Source organism: Periplaneta americana, chromosome 15, assembly GCF_040183065.1.
Source record: "Periplaneta americana isolate PAMFEO1 chromosome 15, P.americana_PAMFEO1_priV1, whole genome shotgun sequence".
NCBI lineage: Eukaryota > Metazoa > Arthropoda > Insecta > Blattodea > Blattidae > Periplaneta > Periplaneta americana.
This window is the reverse complement of record NC_091131.1, coordinates 47263208-47290547: the sequence shown is the minus strand read 5'-3', so window position 1 is coordinate 47290547 and position 27340 is coordinate 47263208. Positions and strand designations below refer to the sequence as shown.

Sequence of the window (27340 nt, the reverse complement as noted above, 5' to 3'; positions counted from 1 at the left end):
GTTGTTAAAAATAGCCCTACCATTTTTCTCTAGTTTTAAGGGTAAAATAATGTTAGAAATAGAGAATAAACTATTCGGAAGTATAATTTTTGTAATTGGCTGGTATTCTGAAGCTAAAATTGTGTTATTAATTCCTTAGTTGTTTTGTACAGATTTTTAAAAATTTTTAACTAAAAATGGCATTATTCTTACACACTTATCACAATTTTTACAGATCACATGACTTCTAACAACTTGATACTTTACCGTTCAATGCATCCTAATGTACAGTCTTAAAGAGTTTACAAGAATAACGTGATTTGTAACAATTTTTGTGTTAAGTGCGTAAGAGAAATATAATTTTGTAGTTAAAATTGAAAGAAATCTCGGAAAAACCTGAACCAGTTAACTTGCCCCAACCAGACTTTGAACCCGGGCACACTCGTTTCACGGTCAGACTTGCTAACCGTTACTCGACAGCGATGTACATGACTAGTATCTACACTCGTATTTATTTCACCGTGCTTAGCAACCTAGACAATGGTTTTATTTACAGTAGTGAATTAAAAGTTTTTATTTTTAACTCATGGCAGTGAATTAGTATTTTTTTAAATCACTCTCTCCATGACAAGCAACACATTCAATTAGTAACAATAAAATCCATTCATTCATTTATTTATAACTTTTTCATAAACACATTACAAGGAAAAAAAGCTTACAATTTAAAATTAAATTTATATACCAGTAATGGATGAAAATTGAAGCTTATAGCACTTGAGAGTAAACATACTTTATGCGCTCGTAGAAATTATGTACTGTACTTTCCACTCATGAATAAAATCTAATTTTACTCTCTTGTACTATAAATCAGTGCTGTCATGGTAGTTCTTTTCTTGGCCACATGCCCCATCCCTTGTTTTCTCCCTTGAAATATATTTTACTCTCCTCTCTCTATCTCTCCGACTGTCATTTTTTTTAATATTAAAGAAGAAGTAAAGAAATTGTTTTGTTTTACATTTTAATTATATAACAAGTTTGATTTAAAAAGTACACCATATAGCATCACCGTAGATGCACACTTGTCTCGATGAATCTTGGAGTCTGTATTTGCATCACTTCTTGCTTTTCAACCATTGTTTTATATAATTCTGGATTCCAGTGCTGCAGAGGTGGGAAATTTTTATTTATGAACATCAAACAAAATACATTAGGAACAGCAAGAGATGATCTAAGATCTGTACAAAACTTAGGCACCCACATGCCGTATGGCTTCATACAGGCAAAATTTTCTTTTCCCCATACGATTAATTAAAAACATTGTAGGTTCCCATACGATATATGACCCCGTATGGCCTCCATGATAGCACTACTATAAATTACTATTATATACATTTGAAAAGTAGACTATAGTGTCATAGTAGCCACGAAAACTGTCAAAGTAACCCGGAAAGTCAAAGTAGTCCTGGACCATATATAGGTACGGCCTGTAGTAGGTTTAACTTTACATTTAATAATAATAATAATAATAATAATAATAATAATAATAATAATAATAGTTACAGGTTACATCAGCTGCTTGTCTATGCGGATGACGTGAATATGTTAGGAGAAATTCCACAAACGATTAGGGAAAATACGGGAATTTTACTTGAAGCAAGTAAAGGATAGGTTTTGAAGTAAATCCCTAAAAGACAAAGTATATGATTATGTCTCGTGACGAGAATATTGTACGGAATGGAAATATAAGAATTGAAAATTTATCCTTTGAAGAGGTGGAAAAATTCAAATACCTGGGACCAACAGTAACAGATAGAAATGATAATCGGGAGGAAATTAAACACAAAATAAATATGGAAAATGCCTGTTATTCGGTTGAGAAGCCTTTATCATCCAGTCTACTGTCAAAAAATCTTAAAGTCAGAATTTATAAAACAGTTATATTACCGGTTGTTCTGTATGGTTGTGAAACTTGGACTCTTACGTTGAGAGAGGAACATGGTTAAGGGTGTTTGAGAATAAGGTTCTTAGGAAAATATTTGTGGCTAAGAGGGATGAAGTTACAGGAGAATGGAGAAAGTTACACAACACAGAACTGTACGCATTGTATTCTTCACCTGACATAATTAGGAATATTAAATTCAGAAGTTTGAGATGGGCAGGGCATGTAACACGTATGAACGAATCCAGAAATGCATATAGAGTGTTTGTTGGGAGGCCGGAAGGAAAAAGACCTTTGGGGAGGCCGAGACGTAGATGGGAAGATAATATTAAAATGGATTTGAGGGAGGTGGGATATGATGGTAGAGACTGGATTAATCTTGCTCAGGATAGAGACCAATGACAGGCTTATGTGAGGGCGGCAATGAACCTCCGGGTTCCTTAAAAGCCTGTAAGTAAGTAATTCCTGTCTAATGTATTTGTTTTGCTTATGATCTAACAGTGTTTATCCTGCCAACGGTCTCAACAATTTCATTTCTGCTGCCTCCATTCTTCTTTCTTGCTGTTTAGTTTGGTTCCAAATCTCTGAGCCATATACCAATGTTGGTATGACCATTTTTTTGTAAAACTTCAGAACTGTACTTCTTATCGAAGGTTCTTTTAACTGTTTCTATTAGTTTTTGAAATTTTAATATTTTTTTGTCAAAATCATTTATATTGTCATATGATAATATGCAGCCTAAATATTCAAAATGGTTCATTTGTTCTACTAGTTCATCATTGAGGATTATTTTTAATCTTATTGGTGTTCTTTCTTTGAATACCATAACTTTTGTCTTTTTTAAAGAAATATTTAAGTTAAATTCTTTAGCTATTATGTTCAGGTTATATAAGGCCCTCTGCAGGTTATCTTCTGAGTTTGCAAATATTACCTGATCATCTGCAAAAAGTAAGGCGTTCAAATATTCCTTATTTACGAGTATATTAAAATTTGATTTTAAAATTATCTGCCACTGCCTTGTGACTTCATCTATATAAAAGTTAAATAAAGTGGGCGACAAAGGGCACCCTTGTCTTACGCCTCTTGTTATTTCTCTAATTTCATTAGTGATACCTTTGTTTGATTTTATTTTAATTATAGTATTTTTATATACACATTATATTATTAATAGATGTTTTGGGGTTCCTCTCGCTATTAATATTTCTCATAATTTGTCTCGTCTGACTGTATCGAAGGCCTTTTCATAATCGATGAAAGGTATACAAGTTGTTTTTTTCAGTCATTTGGCTTAAGGAAAATACACTATCTATGCATGATCTGTTATTTCTAAAGCCATTTTGTTCTTCTATAAGCATTGTATCTGCTATTATATTTAGTCGCTTTGTAATAATTTTTTAGTACACTTTATATCCAGTATTCAGCAGGTTTACGCCTCTATAGTTGGAGCAATCCTTTCTGTCTCCTTTCTTAAATATTGGCACAATAATTGCAATTTGCCATTCTTGAGGAATGTGTCCACATTTCCAGCATATGTTCAAGAAATTAAAAAATTTATGTAAAAACTTTTCTGGATCATATTTTATCAGTTCCATATTTATCTCATCAGAGCAAGGTGCTTTTCGATTTCTACACGTTTGAAGAACTGATTTTAATACATCTATAATGATTGGATCTGTATGATTGTCAGTATTTTTATTATCGGAGATATGTTATTTTCTTCTTCTTCTGTCCATAATTTTGTGTAATAATAAAGCCACACTTTTCCTGTGATTGGGTTAATCTGTATATCATCCTTTTCATCCCAATTTAATTTCTTCCAGACTTTATATTCATTGGTCTGTCTTCCTTGTACGTCATATTCAATATCAGATATGAATTTCTCCCAACTCTCTCTTTTAAGTTTCCTAATCTCTTTTTTAACTGTAACACTCTGTTTCTTATAATTAATGTAATGTGTATCTGAACGAGTGTTTAAATATGTCAAATATAATTGATTTTTGTTCTGCACCAATGATTTTATATCTTCTTTCCAAAAGTGTAGGCATCGTTCATTTTTCCTCTTATTACTCTTCCCTATTATAGGGATATCCTGAACTAGCACCAACAGATAGCGCACGTGTACTTTGAGGGATGCGCTTTGCGTGTGCATTTGTTTTTCGGTATATAAACATTGAGGATATACGTAGTGTATTATTATATTAAATACTCTTAAAAACAACTAAAAATGGCAAATTTTTGTTATGTTTCTGTATGTAAAAACCAGGGAAAGCTTTTTGTCTTCAATCAGGTCCCGAAATATTCTGAATATATGCTTTAAACCTTAAAAATATAAGTAATTAAATTGCGCCTCGAAAGTGCTAGCTATTAAATAAAAGTAACACTTCAAGTAGGTAAGGAATTGTTGACTACCGTTTCATTTTGGAAGAGGAAAAAGAAAAATTAATAAAAACATAGGCAACCTCGACAGCGAGCTATGTTAGCTTAGATTAGGCTATATGCAGTAGTTGTAGGAGTCTCCGAAGTTTACGCCTGCAGTATACTCTCGATAAATTGGGATGTTTATTATCCTTAGTGAAATCCATTTCGTGAATATTGTTTTTAATGTACTGTACCCTAATTATTAAAACCATGTTTTAACTTCAAATTTTCAAAATCATCCTACATAATATTCAAAACTGCATGTCCTTAACCTACAAAACGCACGACTAATCGTGATACTACTGCGATCATGTTATATCATCCTATTAAAAATTGCATTTGATCTTTCTGCAACTACAGAAAAAATACAAGGAATTCAATCTCGATAGCCCCTTCCCTATAAAAAAAACCACATTGGTGGCTCCATATCCTGTTTTTAGCGTACGGTTCTTAAATACTAATGATTAAACAGGGCAATATTCACCTTCGACATAGTTCCAATTTTTTATTTGTGCATCTCGTTTTCGAAGTTCTCGTTTAAGATCATGGACATTCAATTTACTCGTATCTATATTCTGCATACTGCAGATTTTCCCACCCATCTCGGGGAATCGCTCAATATTATACAGGTTTACGTTATTATTTATTGTAAATTAAATTAAATTATGAGGTAAGAAAATATTGAATTATGTTAAATTTTACTAGGTTATACAAAATAATTGTAAATATAATTTTGACACGCACAAAAAAACAACAAGCGGGAAAACGTAATCAACTGTAGCATATGACATAACATAGCCCTACAACATGTTGCGCCGTATGGAACGCTCCTGCCATCTAGCGGTAAAACTTCGCATAAGATATCCCTATTGGCGATGTGTATTTCGACTTTGTATATTCGACTTATAAGTTTACTATTTACAGAAACTTGCTTATAGTTGCAGCCAAACTTTACAGAAACTATTACACGGTCTGCCTCTAAGATCAACTAGGATCAACTTCGACTGGCCCCTCCCTAGAAAGTAAAACTTAGCAAGTCTGTGCCGCTTGTACTTACGTCATCGTTGGTGTTGTGCCGCCTCCTGTAAGGGGGCTGTGGCGACTGTCTTCTTTCCAAGTAATCGTCTTCGTGCGGAGGAGACAGCGCGGAGCCGTTGTACATGTAGTCGGGACGCGGAGGTCTCTCGGCACCCTGGAAAGGGGATGATCTGCTCGGGTATCCATTGGGAGGCGAGTCCCTCTGGAAGGGTGACGACCTCTCCGACGTCTTGGGCTGGTAGGGCGATCGTCTGCCGTTGGTCTGCTTGTAGCTGCGTTCCATGGTCAGGAAGTTGCCGCTCTCGTACGCCGCCGGTCTGAACGGGGACGCCCTGTCAGGGGCGGCGTCGAGGTGGTTGTTGCTGCCGTGCGGAGACATGGACTTGAAAGTGTGGGTGGGACCGGAAGGCAGCACCTGGATGCGTTCGGGGCGCTGGGGCGGGGCGGGCGAGAAGGTCCTCGTCTCTTTGACTTCGTTGCGGCGTTCCGACCACTCGCTGACACCCTGGAAGAAGCCGCTAGCGGGCGCCGCTTCCGGTTCGGGCTCCGGCGACGATACGAACACTCTGGACGAAGTGTTCACAGTCGCTGTGTAGGACTTGGGCGTGGGCGGTGTGCTGTTTATGCGCGTCGTCACTCTGCTACTGTTGATGGGACGTGATGTCATCGTGACGTTGATGTAGCTGGTATTTCCGCCAGAAGGCTGCGTTGGGGGTAGATCATCGTCGTCAATGGAGCCCTTCGAAGATCTGGAACAAGTTTCGAAAATCCTGATTAAGTAAAATCAACCTTATTATTGCGACATAGCGAGTAACTTATAAAAGGATTCTTTTACGCACAAATGACCTATTGTGCACCCCATAAACTGGAAATCAACCCAAAGATCTCAGTACGTGACCAACTTTGCGGTGCTGCTGAGTTTTATTTTCTGAAATGCCTCGGGAGAAGCATGTGTTTCCCGAGACTCGAAGTGAAGTGAAGTCAGTGAAATGGCCGCAGCAGCAAGGTGTATCACAATTAAGGATTTGGAATCTTGCTTGTCAGTGAAGTAGCCACAGCAGCAAAGTATATCACAATTAAGTATTTGGAATCTTGCTTGTCAGTTTAGTGCCACAGCAGCAAGGTGTATCACAATTAAGTATTTGGAATCTTGCTTGTCACTGAAGTGCCACAGCAGCAAGGTGTATCACAATTAAGTATTTGGAATCTTGTTTGTCAGTGAAGTGGACGCAGCAGCAAGGTGTATCACAATTAAGTATTAGGAATCTTGCTTGTCAGTGAAATGGCCGCAGCAGCAAGGTGTATCACAATTAAGTGTTTGGAATCTTGCTTGTCAGTGAAATGGCCGCAGCAGCAAGGTGTATCACAATTAAGTATTTGGAATCTTGCTTGTCAGTGAAATGGCCGCAGCAGCAAGGTGTATCACAATTAAGTATTAGGAATCTTGCTCCCTGACCTGACTATAAGCGCTGTTCGAGGACTCACCTGGAATCACTGCCGAAGTGGTGCTCAAGCCACTTGGAGGTCTCCACCTTGCGCGTCTCCTCCTCCTGGTCGAAGTCCAGCGGCTTCTTGGTGAGGGCGTCCTTGCGGTCCATGGGCGGCGGCCCGGCGCCCAGCGTCTGCTGCTGTTGCTGCTGCTGCTGCTGCTGCTGCTTGCTCTGGCGCCGCATTCTCCGGATGCGCGTGGACAGGCTGTCCCACTCCTGCTGGTCCGGCTCCCCGTGGCGCTCGCCCTCGACGTTCTCGGCCAGGTAGCGCATCTCCTCGCCGATCTTGACGCCGTCCGCGAGGTACTCGACTAGCTCCTGGTCCTTGGTCTTGGCGTAGCGGTGCGAGCTCTCTTTGTGGGTCTCGTGCTCCTCGCTGCGGCCGTCCTTGTCGTCATCGGGCTCTTCCTCGTCGCGCACTTCCTCGTGCTCGGTGGTCCTCCGCGTCTCCGTCACCAGACGCCCGTCCTCCTGCAGCTGGCTCACTTCGTGGCTGTCCTCCGTGTCCACTACCTTGTGGCTCTTGCTGGACTGGTGCACCACCTTGGGCCCCCCCGAGCTCACCAGCTCTTTGGACTCGTCATGTTGTGGGCTCGCGGACAGAAGCGCCTCCCTCACGTCCTGCTGGCCCTGGATCGCTTTCTGGAACGCCTGGAACGAATATTCCTCATAAGTACTTCCAGTCCGCCGCGAATTCCAGGACGTAGAAAAGCTATTTACTTATGCTGGTCGTGCGCACAAGCACGACAAAGAGGAAAAGTCACGTGGGGGATGGAGGGAAATCCCGCGATATAATTTTAGAACTTCCTATCATGTGGAGAGAATGCATTACAGCTGAGTAAAATGGAAGAGGAAGAAGATAAGTTGAAGGAAAACAAGGAAAGAAGAAAATGGAGAAAGTAGAAGAAAGGGAGAAAGATAATAAACATGGCAAGAAGAATATAATGGATAATAATGAAGAGAAATTGAGAAAAGAAAATGAAAGAAAAGAAGAAGAAAAGAAGGGAGTATAGACCTACAAATGTTAAAAGAGAAGATTATAAAAGTGGAAGGATAAAAAGAAGGAATGAGGAAATAAGGACTAGAGGAAAAAGAAAAGGAAGGAGAGAGAGAGAGAGTAAGGAGAAGAGGGAAAAGAGAAATATGTAGAAAAGATATTGGGAATAAGAGGAAATAAAAAATAAATAAAATGAGACGGTAGGGAAATGGAGATCAAAACGAGACAGAAAAAATAGAATAGAAAGAGGAAGATAATGAAAGATGGATAACAAGGAAGATGAAGAGGAGGTAGAGGAAGGAGATATTTTAAGGAAGACGAGAAGGCAGGTGGTGGGGATGGGAATTAAATTGGAGACTGCTTCTGGCAAAGGAGTCATTGACATTTTAATGCAATAAGTTATAAGTAATCAGAAATTAAATAATTAATTATTTAGCCTATAGCTTATCTCCTAAATCTCATCTATAAGTATATTCAAACATTTAAAATAATTATGGAAGTGTGAAAGACGAACTTTATCGCTGCCGGGATTCGAACTCGGATTATCAATGTGGAAAGCCGACGCTCGATTAACGGTGCGCCTGCGTGAAGTAATACGAAAATATAGTTAAACATACAAAATTAAGTTTTTCTATTTTAAGCAACTATGCTTGCTCAACAATCTTCATGGTAGTAAGTAAACGTGATGTTTTGAAGTACACATTATGCTGTAGCGCAGGGGTCGTCAGCACAGAGCACGCTGGGGCTAGCCTCTCTTACCCGCAGAAAACGCAGTGCACTATAGTGCTCTCGTAGCTGCTAGCGGGTATGCTCTCTATCTCTCCCTGTTGCACGACGGTGCGCACCGGACGGCACCGCGTACCCATTGCACATTTCAGCGAGTGCTGACGGCCACTGCTGTAGCGGTATTATTCAGTGATTGATATCTCTTGCAAGAGGAAGGCTTACAGAAATGTTCTTGGCTTGATAATTTGTGAAATGTTAATATTTTCTAGACAACAATGACTGTTATAAATTTGTGCGTTGAACGAATGCTCGCTCACAAGTAATATTCAATGAAGAACTGAACTGAACTGAACACCCTAAACAAATAATAGAGACAGATAAATAGCTAGAGTCTAATTTTATTATTCCAGAATTACAATATTCTTTCGGACGTGTAAGGTCGAACTGAATAGAAAGTGTATTATTATCTTAGAAAAAGAAGAAATTGCACCTGGAAACTTGGATAAGGTTACAAATTATATTGATATAATTATTCCAATAATCATAATTTGTATATGTACGTTTGAACTACCGGTTTTGCAATGTGCACTCTATTGAACTGTATCTCAGGAAATTATAGAGCAACAGGTATCATTCTGGTGAATGCAGAAGTCGGTCAGCTACCTTGTGAGGCCATGAAGGTACTAATACATGAAAACTTTTTCATAACAAAAGTAGAATACTGTTTATTTATCTGAACCAACCATACACATAGGATAAATAAGTCATCGAAGACAATGCAGAATGTTGCAACGACAATGGATAACCTTTGTATACAAGATTGTGCAATCAAAACAAAAATAAAACAAATATTTCATACAACCAACATACGTGCTCAAGATGCGACTCTAACACACGACCACATGTTCCGTGCAGTATTAAATCTCCATCTTGATTTTTTGTATATATTCGGCTGATATGCGAATGAAATAATAATAATAATAATAATAATAATAATAATAATAATAATAATTTTACTGGAAGCAAGTAAAGAGGTAGGTTTGGAAGTAAATCCCGAAAAGACAAAGTATATGATTATGTCTCGAGACGAGAATATTGTACGGAATGGAAATATAAAAATTGGAAATTTATCTTTTGAAGAGGTGGAGAAGTTCAAATATCTTGGAGCAACAGTAACAAATATAAATGATACTCGGGAGGAAATTAAACAGAATAAATATGGGAAATGCCTGTTATTATTCGGTTGAGAAGCTTCTATCATCCAGTCTGTTGTCGAAAAATCTGAAAGTTAGAATTTATAAAACAGTTATATTACCGGTTGTTCTTTATGGTTGTGAAACTTGGACTCTCACTTTGAGAGAGGAACATAGGTTAAGGATGTTTGAGAATAAGGTGCTTAGGAAAATATTTGGGGCTAAGAGGGATGAAGTTACAGGAGAATGGAGAAAGTTACACAACACAGAACTGCACGCATTGTATTCTTCACCTGACATAATTAGGAACATTAAATCAAGAAGTTTGAGATGGGCAGGGCATGTAGGACGTATGGGCGAATCCAGAAATGCATATAGAGTGTTAGTTGGGAGGCCGGAGGGAAAAAAGACCTTTAGGGAGGCCGAGACGTAGATGGGAGGATAATATTAAAATGGATTTGGGGGAGGTGGGATATGATGATGGAGACTGGATTGATCTTGCTCAGGATAGGGACCGATGGCGGGCTTATGTGAGGGCAGCAATGAACCTCCGGGTTTCTTAAAAGCCAGTAAGTAAGTAATTAAGTAATAATAATAATAATAATAACAATAATAATACTAATAATAATAATAATAATAGTAATAATAATAATATTAATAATAATAATAATAATAATAATAATAATAATAATAATAATAATAACTGTTAGGATGTCTGACTGTGAAACGAGCGGTTCCGATTGGACAAGTTAGGCCAACTAGGTTGAGACTTTTTCCGAGGTTTTCCTTGAGCCAACTGAAGCAGAATTGCTAGGTAACTTTCGACGTTGGACTAAGGACTCATTCGCCATTATAATTACACTTCCCCTCTATCATCATCATCATCATCATCATCATCATTATCATCATCTCTGTTTCCAATATTTAGGGCTTGCGTTCAATGTAGAGTCGACTACGGAAAGAACTTAGACTCCGTGGTGTGTGGTCATTAGTTCCTGGTGGTAGTGCTGTGCGGGCTCTCCCCTGGCCTAGTGATAGCTCGTGAGACTGGGATTGCAGGACCATGATGAAGCCTAAGTGGAAAAATGAAAGGGATTCTGCAGGCAGTAGGGGAATTCGGGGACTGTCCATAGGGGATTATGTAATGCAATGAATCTCTTCTCAACAGGAGTAGTAGATTAGGGAGGTCATCACGGCCTGCACGGAGCGAACTTATAGATTTTTTGTGCTAACCCCCCAGCTAGGTGTATTCACAAGCCACACAAGTTACCAGGTGACTACGCTAAGGTTTGTTATGGTTTCGAAGCTGGCAATTTCTCTCGTCGTTAGATCAGTTCTTTTCACATGTCACTAGTCGGATATTGGGAAATGCTATGGAATGATTATCATATTACCACTATACAGGGTGATTCCGGGCTAGTGTTACAAACTTTCAGGGATGATGGGGAAGGGCACATGTATCAATTTGAGATAAGGAACCCTGGTCCGGAAATGACTGAGTCGAAAGTTACAAGCAAAAATAATTGTGTGCAAATGAAATAATTTTATTCTTCTGTACACCTTATTTATGTGTATTTATCTTGTACATCTTACACATACTGTATTCATCTGACGTTGTTTACGTTGTCTACTTACAGTATTCCATTCAGTGCACTGTCTGGGTGGGGGTGGAGACAGGAAACTACACTAAAGCAATGCAAATGGCGTAATGTGTAACGGACATGGTTGGTCCTGATATGCACGTCTGTAGACAGCAGTGTATGTGTACAAGTTGCAGTACACAATCGATCAGTCCTAGTAAAATGGAGTACACGAGAGCAGAATATGCAGACATGATTTTCGAATACGGATGAGCCAATGGGAATAGTAGACAAGCTCCCAGATTGTATCGGGGCAAGTACCCACGTAGGAGACATCCGGTCCATACCATCTTTCCAAAACTGTTCCAAAGGTTAAGGGAAGGAGGGCACGTGGTGTCAAATTACAATTCCATTTTCACACAACTATTTTTGCTTGTAACTTACGACTCAGTCATTTCCGGACCAGGGTTCCTTATCTCAAATTGATACATTTGCCTTTCCCCATCATCCCTGAAAGTTTGTAACACTAGTCCGGAAACACCCTGTAGAATAAAATAATTACAGAAAAATAAATGTTGGACGACCTCCTTCCTCTCCACATGACGCATGGCAGATACATTTAAAAATGATTAAAATTGTATTAACCTTAATGAAAACTAATAGGGTAAGGGCCTAAACCATGCAGTATATGATGCTGTGATTTTAAGATATGTTTTTGCACGATCTTTTTTTTTTTTTTGCTGTATTTATAGCCATTGTTGTTAGGCCTTGATAAAATTGTATTAACCTTAATGAAAACTAATAGGGTAAGGGCCTAAACCATGCAGTATATGATGCTGTGATTTTAAGATATGTTTTTGCACGATCTTTTTTTTTTTTTTGCTGTATTTATAGCCATTGTTGTTAGGCCTTGATAAAATTGTATTAACCTTAATGAAAACTAATAGGGTAAGGGCCTAAACCATGCAGTATATGATGCTGTGATTTTAAGATATGTTTTTGCACGATCTTTTTTTTTTTTTGCTGTATTTATAGCCATTGTTGTTAGGCCTTGATAAAATTGTATTAACCTTAATGAAAACTAATAGGGTAAGGGCCTAAACCATGCAGTATATGATGCTGTGATTTTAAGATATGTTTTTGCACGATCTTTTTTTTTTTTTTGCTGTATTTATAGCCATTGTTGTTAGGCCTTGATAAAATTGTATTAACCTTAATGAAAACTAATAGGGTAAGGGCCTAAACCATGCAGTATATGATGCTGTGATTTTAAGATATGTTTTTGCACGATCTTTTTTTTTTTTTTTTTTTGCTGTATTTATAGCCATTGTTGTTAGGCCTTGATAAAATTGTATTAACCTTAATGAAAACTAATAGGGTAAGGGCCTAAACCATGCAGTATATGATGCTGTGATTTTAAGATATGTTTTTGCACGATCTTTTTTTTTTTTTTTTGCTGTATTTATAGCCATTGTTGTTAGGCCTTGATAAAATTGTATTAACCTTAATGAAAACTAATAGGGTAAGGGCCTAAACCATGCAGTATATGATGCTGTGATTTTAAGATATGTTTTTGCACGATCTTTTTTTTTTTTTTTTGCTGTATTTATAGCCATTGTTGTTAGGCCTTGATAAAATTGTATTAACCTTAATGAAAACTAATAGGGTAAGGGCCTAAACCATGCAGTATATGATGCTGTGATTTTAAGATATGTTTTTGCACGATCTTTTTTTTTTTTTTTGCTGTATTTATAGCCATTGTTGTTAGGCCTTGATAAAATTGTATTAACCTTAATGAAAACTAATAGGGTAAGGGCCTAAACCATGCAGTATATGATGCTGTGATTTTAAGATATGTTTTTGCACGATCTTTTTTTTTTTTTTTTTTGCTGTATTTATAGCCATTGTTGTTAGGCCTTGATAAAATTGTATTAACCTTAATGAAAACTAATAGGGTAAGGGCCTAAACCATGCAGTATATGATGCTGTGATTTTAAGATATGTTTTTGCACGATCTTTTTTTTTTTTTTTTGCTATATTTATAGCCATTGTTGTTAGGCCTTGATAAAATTGTATTAACCTTAATGAAAACTAATAGGGTAAGGGCCTAAACCATGCAGTATATGATGCTGTGATTTTAAGATATGTTTTTGCACGATCTTTTTTTTTTTTTGCTGTATTTATAGCCATTGTTGTTAGGCCTTGATAAAATTGTATTAACCTTAATGAAAACTAATAGGGTAAGGGCCTAAACCATGCAGTATATGATGCTGTGATTTTAAGATATGTTTTTGCACGATCTTTTTTTTTTTTTTTTTTTTGCTGTATTTATAGCCATTGTTGTTAGGCCTTGATAAAATTGTATTAACCTTAATGAAAACTAATAGGGTAAGGGCCTGAACCATGCAGTATATGATGCTGTGATTTTAAGATATGTTTTTGCACGATCTTTTTTTTTTTTTTTTTTTGCTGTATTTATAGCCATTGTTGTTAGGCCTTGATAAAATTGTATTAACCTTAATGAAAACTAATAGGGTAAGGGCCTAAACCATGCAGTATATGATGCTGTGATTTTAAGATATGTTTTTGCACGATCTTTTTTTTTTTTTTTTTTTTTTTTTGCTGTATTTATAGCCATTGTTGTTAGGCCTTGAAAGTTAGAAATCCCACATAGAAACTTGTTGTTAGGGAAACCATTCTTCATAACATAAAACTGTACTGAAATAAACCCATTACAATGCACTTATTGTTACTTAGTTACCATTACAGTGCAGTTTTGCGAAGACTTTGGAATAATATTGCTCTAAATTTTCAATGCAAAATATATTGTATTTGAAATTTAAAAAATATGATCGTCCAAAAAATGATGTACAATACACGTTTGTGAAATGCTCTGCTCGTTTTTCAAACTTTTCCTCGATTTTGTAAAAGGCTCTTCCCAGCCTTGTATTTGTAATATACTATTACCGATTGCATAATATTGTTTTACAGACAGAAATAATTAACTGTAATGAAGTTATTTTAAATGAAATTTTACCGTAATGTTTCTGGTCACCATTCGTCTAGATTGAGTTCCCACGTCCGTGTCGTATATTATGTAACGAGGATGAGCTAGATGGGCTCTACTTTTGTCGAATTCTTCTATTAAATTAGCTACAACATCCAAGTTTCAAAGGAATTCCCAACAATTTTATTCAGTCACGATTTTTATACTCCAGTTGGGTAACCGTGATGAGATCTGTATTCTTGTATCAACCACAGATGCAGCGAGAAAAACAGTCCCATTTCGCAGAAAACGTGAGATTCCCTTCGATTTCTTTGATTGCCGAACGATGAAGCACGAGTATCATAAGAATGCAGGCCTACCAACAGTGATATAGTGGCTCACTAGTCATTGCACCATTCTTCTCTCCAGCGAGACTTGGCGGAGGAATCTTTCTCAGCCAGTTCGTAACAAATCAGATGTTCAGTGACACGACTACCTTGTTGCTTCCAAATTCTTAAGTCTTTATCGGATCATCATCATAATATTTATTATTGCTAGATTCATATGAATTATTGCAGTCAGGAGAGCACCGTTAGTAGGAGTTTTACCTAGAGTCAGAAGTTAACGTACCAGTCAGAGAATGGGTATTGATGAACGCGTTTGGGACGAAACTTTCGTTAAACATCGTGAAATTCTCCACTCAGAAAATTTATTTCACGATATAGAGATTGTAAACGATATAAAGTGCCAAAAAAATACTGGCGATAGAGCATAAACTAAGTCCACACCTGTGGAGTAACGGCTAGCGCGTCTGGCCGCGAAACCAGATGACCCGGGTTCGAGTCCCGCTTGGGGCAAGTTACCTGGTTGAGGTTTTTTTCGGGATTTTCCCTCAACCCAATATGAGCAAATGCTGGGTAACTTTCGGTCCTGGACCCCAAACTCATTTCACCGGCATTATCACCTTCACCTCATTCAGATGATAAATAACCAAGTTGTTGATAAAGCGTCGTGAAATAACCTACTAAAAAGCATAAACTAATGAACAAAAAGTCTAATAACATTTTTCTGTAACTTTTGTGGTTTCCCTAGAAAAAAATGTTATCTGAGAGTCTAACGTTTTACGAAGGGATAGTAGACAGTCATTATTTACTTCGGACCGCCACTGACATTGTAACTGTGGTGATATCCTTGTTTACAAATCAGGATATTCCCACAGTCTAGTATATACAGTCACGAAGCTCAATACGTAGTAAATATGCAAACATTAGATAGTTGCTCACCACTAGGATCGCTAATATCGCCTCATTACAGACAATGCAAAATAGTACCGGCACAGTCTATTGTTTCTAGCACCCTCAAAACTCAAGCTTCGTGACTGTATATAGTAGACTGTGGTATTCCGTTGTCTCTCTATTGTGGTGGTATTGGCGTGTGTTGGATGGAAGGTCATTGACATTCATTCATTCATTTATTCATAGTGTTCTGCCCAAGGGCAGGTCTTTCATTGCAAACCCAGTTTTCTCCAGTCTTTTCTATTTTCTGCCTCCCTCTTTGTCTCCTCATATGATCCATATACCGGGTCATCATTTTGTTTCTACTAACATTTCTAATATTAACCTGGTTGTACCTTTGGATTAACGGTTGAGAACCGCAAACACTATGTTACCCCCTTCCACGACCGGAGTTTTATGATGCTAGTGTAAAATACAAACATATCGCTATACTAGGTATAGGAGGGAAGAAAAGTAGTGCAACCGTTTACGTAAACTAGAAACTATTATGATTTTCAGTTTGATAATTTTCGTTAGGTTTTTATTCACTAAAAATACAGTACAGTATTAACAATAAGTGTTTTTACTCACCAACTGAATTATCCAGGCGGATGTATTCATTATGCAATGTGTAGTACACTGTCTATACCATATTAGCATACAATATGAACAGTGCATTTAAATCGAAAAATAATCAAAATCTGGATATTTAAACAAATTGCTGAAAATGATGGCCGATCATTTCTATACGGGCTTCAGTTCTTTTGTGTGCATATTATCGAAAACATTTTTAAGCATATCATCTGAAATTGAATGTATCGTTTCTGGAATCTAATTCTTTAATTCTTCTATTGTTGTAGGATGTTTAACAAATGTAACTGTTTTACAGTAACCCCAAAATAAATACTAATACAAATAGTCAGTCGACATAGGGCTCATAATCCTATGCCTTTTGAAATAATTCTGTACCTACTCTGTAACAGAATACCTTACGTATTGTAAATTCAATCTTCACTTCTGCCCGATTCGCACCGATAAATTTACTCAGATTGCTATCTACTGTCCGTCCAGTAGTTACGTCGCAGGGTCGTAGTAAGGGTGGAAATCACGTGACAGTTACTTAACGAGGCTCTTTTATTTAAATTATTTTAAACAGTTGTATAATATTACGTAGACGTCCTATTCCTGACAGCAAATGTTTTCAGAAAAGAGGTGACAGCCCAGCCACTAGCCTTTACAGAGGGACCAACAGAAACGGGTGGGGGAAAGCGGGAAGTGGCGTAACCAGACGGACTCAGTACTTGTGCGAAAATATGATATAATAATGAATGCACTTTATTCACTGGAAAATACGACCATATTTCTGGAACATACTCACTCAGTAATGTATACTGTGACGGTAAGACGACTTTGACTGCATATGCGACTTTGGTGGAAGTTTATTAGTAGAAGGGTGGGAGTGAAGTACGTTCTAAAACTCAGGTACAGTAAAAATTGAAGTAAAAGTAAAATGTCTCTGTATCTTAATGTCGTTTATCATCTGTTATCTTCTTCTGCCCCGAACTCTTCTCTCGTTTACCATTCCTTCCAGTGCATCCTTCAGTAGGTGGTTTCTTCTCAGTCAGTAACCCAACCAATTCATTTTCCTCTTTTTTATCAGTTTCAGCATCATTCTTTTTTCACCCACTCTTTCCAACACAACTTCGTTTCTTATTCTGTCTGTCCACTTCACACGCTCCATCCTCCTCCATATCCACATTTCAAATGCTTCTAGTCGCTTCTCTTCACTAAAGGAAGGTACAAGAAAGAACTGAACACGCATGCATACTGTATACACACGTAAGCAGGACGGGTTCAGTGTCGTCACCTTCTTGACTAATGACGCGTACAGTCATCGTGCAGGAAGGTCGTTTTCGTTTCCATAATCTGGTAGTTTCACCGACCACTGACCTCGGTGCACAATCTCCGTATTGGAAATGAAGCTGGTGCGATGGATCTCGGCACATCGACCTTGCTAGTAGAAGGACTCATTCCAGTCCTAGCTATTAGATATGCCCTCCATTAAAAAGCACATTTATGGTCACTCATCCCACCACTCATTGCTCCGAGACAGATTTTTATGAGTAGTAGGCCTAATTCTAGTACAGTGGTATTCAATCATTTTTGCTAGCGTACCCCCAAAATACATTTTTGTTTACCTTCGTACTCCCAAACTGCACTGCAGACTAGAACTGATGTATGCAAAATATATTATTATTATTATTATTATTATTATTATTATTATTATTATTATTATTATTATGCAAACAGTAGTTATTGATGCAATAATAATAGTAATGAATTATGTAAAATGCTATTGAAGCAAGAAAAAACAACCGTTGACATACTTACAACTTACTTACAAATGGCTTTTAAGGAACCTGCAGGTTCATTGCCACCCTGACATAAGCCCGCCATCGGTTCCTATCCTGTGCAAGATTAATCCACTCTCTATCATATCCCACCTCCCTGAAATCCATTTTAATATTATCCTCCCATCTACGTCTCGGCCTCCCCAAAGGTCTTTTTTCCTCCTCCAACTAACACTATGTGCATTTCTGGATTCACCCATACGTGCTACATGCCCTGCCCATCTCAAACGTCTGGATTTAATGTTCCTAATTATGCCAGGTGAAGAATACAATGCGTGAAGTTCTGCGTTGTGTAACTTTCTCTATTCTCCTGTAACTTCATCCCTCTTAGCCACAAATATTTTCTTAAGAACCTTATTCTCAAACACCCTTAATCTCTGTTCATCTCTCAAAGTGGGAGTCCAAATTTCACAACCATACAGAACAACCGGTAATATAACTGTTTTATAAATTCTAACTTTCAGATTTTTTGACAGAAGACTAGATGACAAAAGCTTCTCAACCGAATAATAACAGACATTTCCCACATTTATTCTGCGTTTAATTTCCTTCCGAGTGTCAATTATATTTGTTACTGTTACTCCAAGATATTTGAATTTTTCCACCTCTTCGAAGGATAAATCTCCAATTTTTATATTTATATGTCGTACAATATTCTGGTAACGAGACATAATCATATACCTTGTCTTTTCGGGATTTACTTCCAAACCTATCGCTTTACTTGCTTCAAATAAAATTCCCGTGTTTTTCCTAATCGTTTGTGGATTTTCTCCTTGCATATTCACATCATCCGCATAGACAAGAAGCTGATGTAACCCATTCAATTCCAAATCCTGTCTGTTATCCTGAACTTTCCTAATGGAATATTCGAGAGCTAAGTTAAAAAGTAAAGGTGATATTGTAAAAGAAAATATGTAAAGTGCAATAATTATCAACAAATATAATAAAATAAAAGTGTGGGGATTTTTACTTACGTAGTCAGTGGGATGCGTAACCTTTAAAACAACCCAACGTACCCCTGGGGTACTCGTACCATAGATTGAACACCACTGTTCTAGTAGTATTAACATTATACTCTCAGGTCTTCGAAAAATAAATTTTTGAATGACTGACACATTATTAGAAGAATTTTTTATCCCGACTGGGATAATAAGTTTGGGTATTGTGTATGAATTTGACAGAAGTCGAAGTGCATCATTTATATTTGTATATAATTCTGATTGTTAGAATTGATGATGATGATGATAATAATAATAATAGTAATAATAGTAATAATAATAATAATTTCTGCATTTATCTTCATCACATACTGTTCACAGTTATCATTTATGCTACTGGTGCTAAATGGTATCAGTGAGCAGTATGGAATGAAGATAAATGCAAACAAGACGAAGACCATGGTTATCGGAAGAAAATTGAAGAGGGTAAACCTGCGAATTGGAACTAAGGCAGTGGAACAAGTAAACAGCTTCAATGCTTGGGGTGTACTATAAGTAGTAACATGCCTAAAAGTCAAAACGAGTATAGCAATGGCAAAGAAAGATTTTAAAGTGAAAAGGATCATCTTCTGCGGACTTCTGAAAAAAGAACTAAGGAAGAGACTTATGAACTGCACTGGAGGGAATGGTGAACAGAAGAAACGTTCGGGATAGAAGAAGATATTAGATCATTATAGACAACATTAAGATACAGAAACCATAAGCGGAGACTAAGAGGAAGGCGAAAAAATAAGAGATTGGAGAATGCTGGGTTTGCAGTGAAAGATCTGCCCTGGGACAGAACATTGTGAATGAATTAATGATTTACTTTCGAAGAATAATAAACCTTTATGGTATTGCTATGTAACTTCAAAGAATTCCAAGTTGGATACGAATTCTTATAACAATGAAAATTAATATATATATATATATATATATATATATATATATATATATTTAACGGCACTGTATCAACTATTGATTATTTAGCGTCGATGGGATTGGTGATAGCGAAATGGGGTCGAGAATTCGCCTTACGGCTGAGGAAAATCTCGAAAAAAAAAAACGCAACCGGGTAATTAGCCCAAGCGGGAATCGAACCGCGCCTGAGCGAAACTTTGAATCGGCGGGCAAGCTCCTCAGCCTACTGAGCCACGGCGGTGGCTATGATGCTATGATGATAATAAAATTATGTGATGACGTATTTTGAGGTCGTATATAACAGTTTTCATATGTTACATATTCTTTTCGTTTCCAAATTTTCTCTCTTCTTGGAAGTGTACAACAGTTTCTCTAAGCGGAAATGCTTTCCACACTTGATGGAAAATTTTAAGAGACTGCATAAGAAGAGAAATGTAATTTTCTCTCTTGCTCTTTATGCTATAAAGTGGGTCTTGATAGTTTCAAAATCCAGTGTAAACCATCTGAGGCTGCTTGCAATCACAGATTGATCTAGGGAAATGTTAGTGTTCAACTGACATGCATGCCCGATTATAATAGAAGTGTGCAAAGTGATAGAACCTCTAGCAAGACATCCCTGTTCAACTTCTTCCTAGGGTCGTAGCCTGTTGTGAGAATCACTCGAGGAATGACCTGGCCGGTCATTAAGATCTGACTTTGAACACCTGGACTTCTATAAATCTGCGAAAGGCATGAAACATGCTAAGGCTTTTATTGTATGGGCCAAATAAATCAGTGAGTGAGGGATAACCTACTGGAACCAGGAAGAAATAAACACAGATAGGTTGTTAATCTTCTAGCAGAGTATTGTATACTGCAAGGATGTCTTCATAAGATAGGTATCGTGAAGGACAAATCTTATGGATGATGTAATACATGTGATGAAACCGCATAGCGCATTTTATGTGACTGGCGATTATTGGCTAATGGTAGACAGCGGCACTTGGTGTTTGCTTTCATAAAACCAAATGAATATCAAGAACTATTACAGGGTATGTTTTCTTGTACTATCAATTAAAACACATAGACTAGAGTACACTCAAATAACATAAACATTCGTTTCTGGATTGCAGAGATAGAACATTCTATATATTACAAGAAGTAATATATTTAACTCTGTTATAAATATAGTCCTGAGTTTGGTCACTTAAAGCCTCCAAGCTACCTCAACAGTGTAGGTACGTACGGAGTATAGCGCGGCGTACACACTTTAGGTCTGTTGTTCAGCGAACATGTCAAAACAAAACAAATCTAGACGGTTAGAAATGAGTGCTCCAATAGAATAATTTGGTAGCGAGTACTTCATTAGGAAAGAAGAAAACGTATTTTATCAGAAAGGAGACATTTTTCTTTTGAAATATTAAAAATGTTTACAGTCACTCGTAATGTACAGAACTCGTAAAGTATGTAGTCAGTGTAAGCAATTTAGTTTTTACTTGATTTATTGTATTATTGCAATTGTCACCATTTATTTATTTATTTATTTATTTATTTATTTTTCATATACTTCGGCTGTATCCAATTACACACTTTAGGTCTGTTGTTCAGCGAACATGTCAAAACAAAACAAATCTAGACGGTTAGAAATGAGTGCTCCAATAGAATAATTTGGTAGCGAGTACTTCATTAGGAAAGAAGAAAACGTATTTTATCAGAAAGGAGACATTTTTCTTTTGAAATATTAAAAATGTTTACAGTCACTCGTAATGTACAGAACTCGTAAAGTATGTAGTCAGTGTAAGCAATTTAGTTTTTACTTGATTTATTGTATTATTGCAATTGTCACCATTTATTTATTTATTTATTTATTTATTTATTTATTTATTTATTTATTTTTCATATACTTCGGCTGTATCCAATTACAGCTTTCACTGTCAAACAAGTAAGTCTATTTATAATACAATTCCTGTAATCTGGCATTATAAACGGTAATACGTGGAGAGGAAAAACAAATTACAAATATTTCTAACTGAACAAAAGATGAAACATTAGGGCCAAAATATATTTTATATATTTCAATATTAACTTATTTTTAATTGTAAATATTCAAATTTCAATCTTTTTACTAAATTATCATATTATTTACTTCTAAACTCATTTTCAAATTGATAAAATGTATATATATATATATATATATATATATATATATATATATATATATATATTTCAGAAAGTGCAGTTGAAGGGTTCAGAGCCATAGCGGGCCAAGCGCCATTTTTTAAAAACGGCTAAAGCAAGGGTTAAATTTAAGTAAATACCATAATTTAATGAAGATTCACATATCATTTAATTTTAATGTGCATATTTTATCTTACTTGCTGTATGTTTCGTTAAATTATGGTAATCGCTTAATTTTAACTCTTGTTTTCTCCGTTTTCAATAAATGGCGCTTGGTCTACTATGGCTCTGAACCCTTCAATTTAAATATTCAAAACTCTGTAAACATGAGAAAAATAATGAATATTGGTTTTTACTTTTTTGGGTAAAAAATATATTGTGAAACAAAAAAGTAGGCGTATCTGGAATCTAGATTCTATTCACTTTTTTTGAGAATAATCTTCTCTTTCCCATAATATGGCTTTAAATAAATATTTTGTTTGTTATTAAATCTACGTGACAGTATATTTGATACGTTCAGTGCCTATACTGTCCTATACGAATAAGCAGATGTGAAATACACCAAACAGAGCGGGGATTCATGCATCTAACTTGTACTCAAAGTAATCAAACACAGGACTCTAGTTATAAATTTTACGATTTAAATAGAATATATGAGCAACATTCCTCTGATTAAGATTCTGGGTGATAAATCCATTATCAGGCAGTACATCACGCTTGACGATTTGTCAGAGGAAGAACAGTTCTTGCTGCATACATCTCAAGTCTGATTAGTGAACTACGCTACTAGTCAGTGGAGGGGGAAGGGATTGGCCAGCCTGCCCCATTATCTCCTGGCTAAGTTACCTCATGAGTGATGCCTATTTGTGTTACTTATGAGGCCTACCCTGTCTTCGGACTGACTAAACAATATGAGCAGTATTTTTATTCAGACTTACTGACTGTGAGACATTTAATTGTTTCAGTGTAAATTCACACAAACAAAACAATACCTATGGGTTTATAATTAAACAGTTAATTTTTCAACAAAGAGAGTTCCTTTATCTGTGCAGTCATCTTACCGAAGGAAATAAAGGCTTAGACCAAAACCAAATAGAAAAAGTGGTAGAGGATTTGAGTAAATCCCTGACATTGCGTGTAACGTCCATGCAAGAATTAGGATAAATTAATAGTAATTTATGTAACTAGTGTATAATCTTGGTAATTATGGCACGAGCGAATGTTTAGCGCGTGAACGTAAGTGAGCTCGCTATTTTCACGGTTGTTGATAATGAAGATTACACACGTGTTACATACAAAGTTTTATGCTATTCTTGCATTAAAATATGTAAAAAAAAAAACTATTATAAATTTACAAACTGTAATGTTGTGACGTAGTAGAGACATGAATACTGGATATGACGTAATGCATGGTTGCTAAGTAACCGTTTCTAAGACAATGTTATTTTGTTGTTGTTGTTTTGAAGCTTTTTCTTGCAGGTACGTTGTATAAAATTGTGTTGTGAAGGCATGATTACGTCATGGAATACTAGTTGCTAAGTAACCTTTTGTGGCACCAGTGCCAGAATTAGGCCAATTTATTGTGCACGGTTTATAGCATCGTAAGAAGCGTGTTTTAATGCTAGAATAATGCATAAATATATTTTTCAGCAAAGATTTAAGTGTACCAAATTAACAGAATAAAATAAGTATTGGGAATAAATTTGAATAAGGAACAAAAAAAAAGTTTTCTTCCCAGGCAGGATTCGAACCACGAAAGTCTTAGTTACCAGTCTATCGTGCTCTGGAGTGAACAAGGCTCTGAAATCAGCTACAAGGATCGGTCCGGGTTTTTTTGCCACTGCTGTACAATAAGACTACAAACATTTTATCACTTTTCAACATAGTCCCAACTACGTTCAATGCAAGGTGTTCCTGTTATACTATGTTGAAAAGTGATGAAGGTTTGTAGTTTTATTGTACATATGTAATTAATAAGACAATTATTGTTACTTTTTGACTCTCTCTCGTATATTGAAATCGATTTTGTGCGGTGACATAATGAATTCTCATGGCATAATGTGACAATAAAATCCTATCCTATCCTATCCTATCCTATCCTATCCTATCCTATCCTATCCTACTCTACTGTACCCTACCTGTCCTAATCTAATCTAGTCGAGCATTTACGTACAAATATGTTCACGGTCGTTAATTTTTTTTTTTTTTTTAGAATTGACAACAAAGGCAATTTCTTTATTAACGTGTTATTTTAAGATCATAGATTATTCATAGACTTTTACCCGATTATATTTCAACTTTGAAGTAATAGTAAAATGAAAATGGTAAATAAAACAATTATGTGAAAATTGTTTAACTGCTGCTTTGTTTACCATAAATTTCAACGATTCTTCCGGGAATCATCCTTCTTACCATTGCCGTTAAAGGCTGGTTCACAATAAAATGGGAATGGAAACGACAACGAGAACGGAAATAATGTTAAAATAAATGTATTTAAATGTGAGCGTTCACAATAGTTAATTGTAAATGCTCACACTTAAATGCATTTATTTTAACAATATTTCCGTTCTCGTTCTCGTTGTCGTTTCCATTCCCGGTTTATTGTGAACCAGCCTTAAGCCGTTAGCCATTTAGGCTACGACTGCACCCCATTCCGTGTTCTTACACCTCTGAGAGTCTATATTAACAGAACAGAATCTTTATTTGAAAACAAGGAAGAAGGCGTGACCTTGATCTGATTTGTGAGTGTTAAAGAGACAATGCTGAAAGCTTGTGCTCCACGCCCCCTATTCGCCACGTTACAACTTTTACCTTTTGAGTACAAGGTATGTGCACTATGGTGGAAAGTGTTGTGTTGCAGGCTCTGGGAGCGACTGTAGCAGTGATTAGTGCCCGGCATTGCATGCGTGACTTGCACCTTCCACTGACACCGCTGCCTGGACCGATCTCTGCCGATGGAACACATCATTGAAGCAACAAGGTAAAGTTCTGCCTGCACGTTTTGTACCGATACGGCTAAATTATTATTGTAAACAGTTCATTTTTGTTGTGGTTCCACTAAACTGATATAAAACCCCTATCACATTATTTTTAAGCAATATTTGTTGACGTTTTGTCATATTAATTGGTGCACTTTGTTATTTCAAACACTGGAATAGGTAAAGTTTTGCTTGCAAGTTTTGTACCGATATGGCTAAATTATTGTAAACATTTAATTTTTGTTGTGGTTCCACTGAACTGATATAAAACCCCTACCACATTATTTTTAAGCCATATTTGTTGCACTGTCCCGCGCCGTGGCGTCGTGGTCTAAGGCATCCTGCCTGGGACTCGCGTTACAAAATGCGCGCTGGTTCGAATCCTCATGGGGGAAGAAATTTTCTCATGAAATTTCGGCCAGTGTATTGGACCGGTGCCCACCCAGCATTCGTGATGCACTTGGGGATCTACGATAGGTAGCGAAATCCGGTTACGCAAACCAGCTATAACGGCTGGGGGGCTCATCGTGCTAACCACACGATACCTCCATTCTGGTTGGATGATCGTTCACCTCTGCTTCGGCATGTGGCCGTGAGGCCAGCAGCCGGCAGGTCGGTCTTGGCCTTCGTGGGCTGTAGCGCCACGGATTATTATTATTATTATTATTATTATTATTATTATTATTATTATTATTATTATTATTATTATTTGCACTAATGTTTTGTCATATTAATTGGTGCACTTTGTTTTTAAAACACTGGAATAGGTAAAATTCTGCTTGCACGTTTTGTACCGATATGGCTAAATTATTATTGTAAACATTTAATTTTTGTTGTGGTTCCACTGAACTGATATAAAATCCCTACCACATTATTTTTAAGCAATATTTGTTGCACTGATTTTTTTTAATTGGTGCACTTCGTTATTTCAAACACTGGAATAGGTAAAGTTTTGCATGCACGTTTTGTACCGATATGGCTAAATTATTATTGTAAACATTTCATTTTTGTTGTGGTTCCACTAAACTGATATAAAACCCCTATCATATTATTTTTCAGCAATATTTGTTGCACTGATGTTTTGTTATATTATTTTGGTGCATTTTATTATTTCAAACATTGGAATAAATTAACTGCCGGAAAAGATATCTGTCTGTATATATTTGTTATACTTATGACTTTTTAAGATTATTCGTACGTGCTTTTTGTGATTATAGATTTTAGTTTCCTTAACCTGACTGGAGAAACCAGGGGCAATTTTTTAATTGGTTATTTTATTAAACTTTTTCAACTGCTATGGTTATAATATAGCACCTGAATGAGATGAAGGTGACAATACAGCGAAATGAGTCCAGGATCCAACACCGAAACTTACCCAGCATTTTCTCTTATTTGGTTGAGGGAAAACCCCGAAAAAACCTCAACCAGATAACTTGTCCTAACCAGGATTTGAACCTAGGCCCGCTCGTTTCATGGTCAGGCATGCATGACCGCTATTTCTGAATGAAAAAATAAAGACTAACATCATTGTATATTTATCAAGCCCTAAATTTTGTCAAAGATAATTCACAAATGTTAACACATAGGAATGATGTTCACGTATATAACACCAGAAACGGTGACCTTTTTGATGTACCTAAGTGTAGGCTAATCATAACAATGAGTAATTATTTTATTATGTCTTTAAAAATCGCAAATAAATTTCCGACACATGTTTTCAATCTGGAAAGGAAGTCTTTTTAACAGACTTGTCTCTGGTTGGTTGATCAACAAACTCTTTTATGATATTAATGAGTTTTTTAATGTTAATATTGTTGAGTGTTTCTGATACAATTTTATTGTTTTTTATGTCTCTGTTGTTTATTTTATATGTATTATTTGACTTTGTCAATTGCACAAATTTGTGTTCACTGACTATACGATACTCAATATACTCACTATATACAGCGGTGGACTGGACACACATTATTTTTCATCGTTTCAATTCTCTAACTCGCAGCGTTTGTATTTTAGTTTAAGTAACGATTGGGAACACCTAAAGTGATAAATAGACTTACGTTCGGAGGACTATTTGATAGCTACATTAATTCGTACGAGGCGTCTGAGCGAAGAAACAAACGTTTATAATACGCGGATATCTCGAAGATAATGAATGTTTCGACTACCTGAGAGGGTTCGATACTCGGTCCTTCCTTTCGTACTTTTAAATTTCGAACTTCGATTCCAGGTGATTCTATAATATACTAATTAATACTACTTTAAAATGGAAATACACA

General features: G+C 36.5%; 1 protein-coding gene across 1 annotated transcript in view; it reads right to left on the bottom strand.

Moving 5' to 3' along the window:
• Window positions 1-27340, bottom strand: part of chas (chascon) — a 472926-nt gene that overhangs the window by 39555 nt on the left and 406031 nt on the right. Inside the window, exons 6-7 of the mRNA XM_069847044.1 lie at window positions 6860-7515; window positions 5394-6123 (exon numbers count right to left, since the gene is read on the bottom strand). Of these exons, the coding sequence (XP_069703145.1) occupies window positions 5394-6123; window positions 6860-7515 (1386 nt within the window). The remainder of the gene's footprint in view (window positions 1-5393; window positions 6124-6859; window positions 7516-27340) is intronic.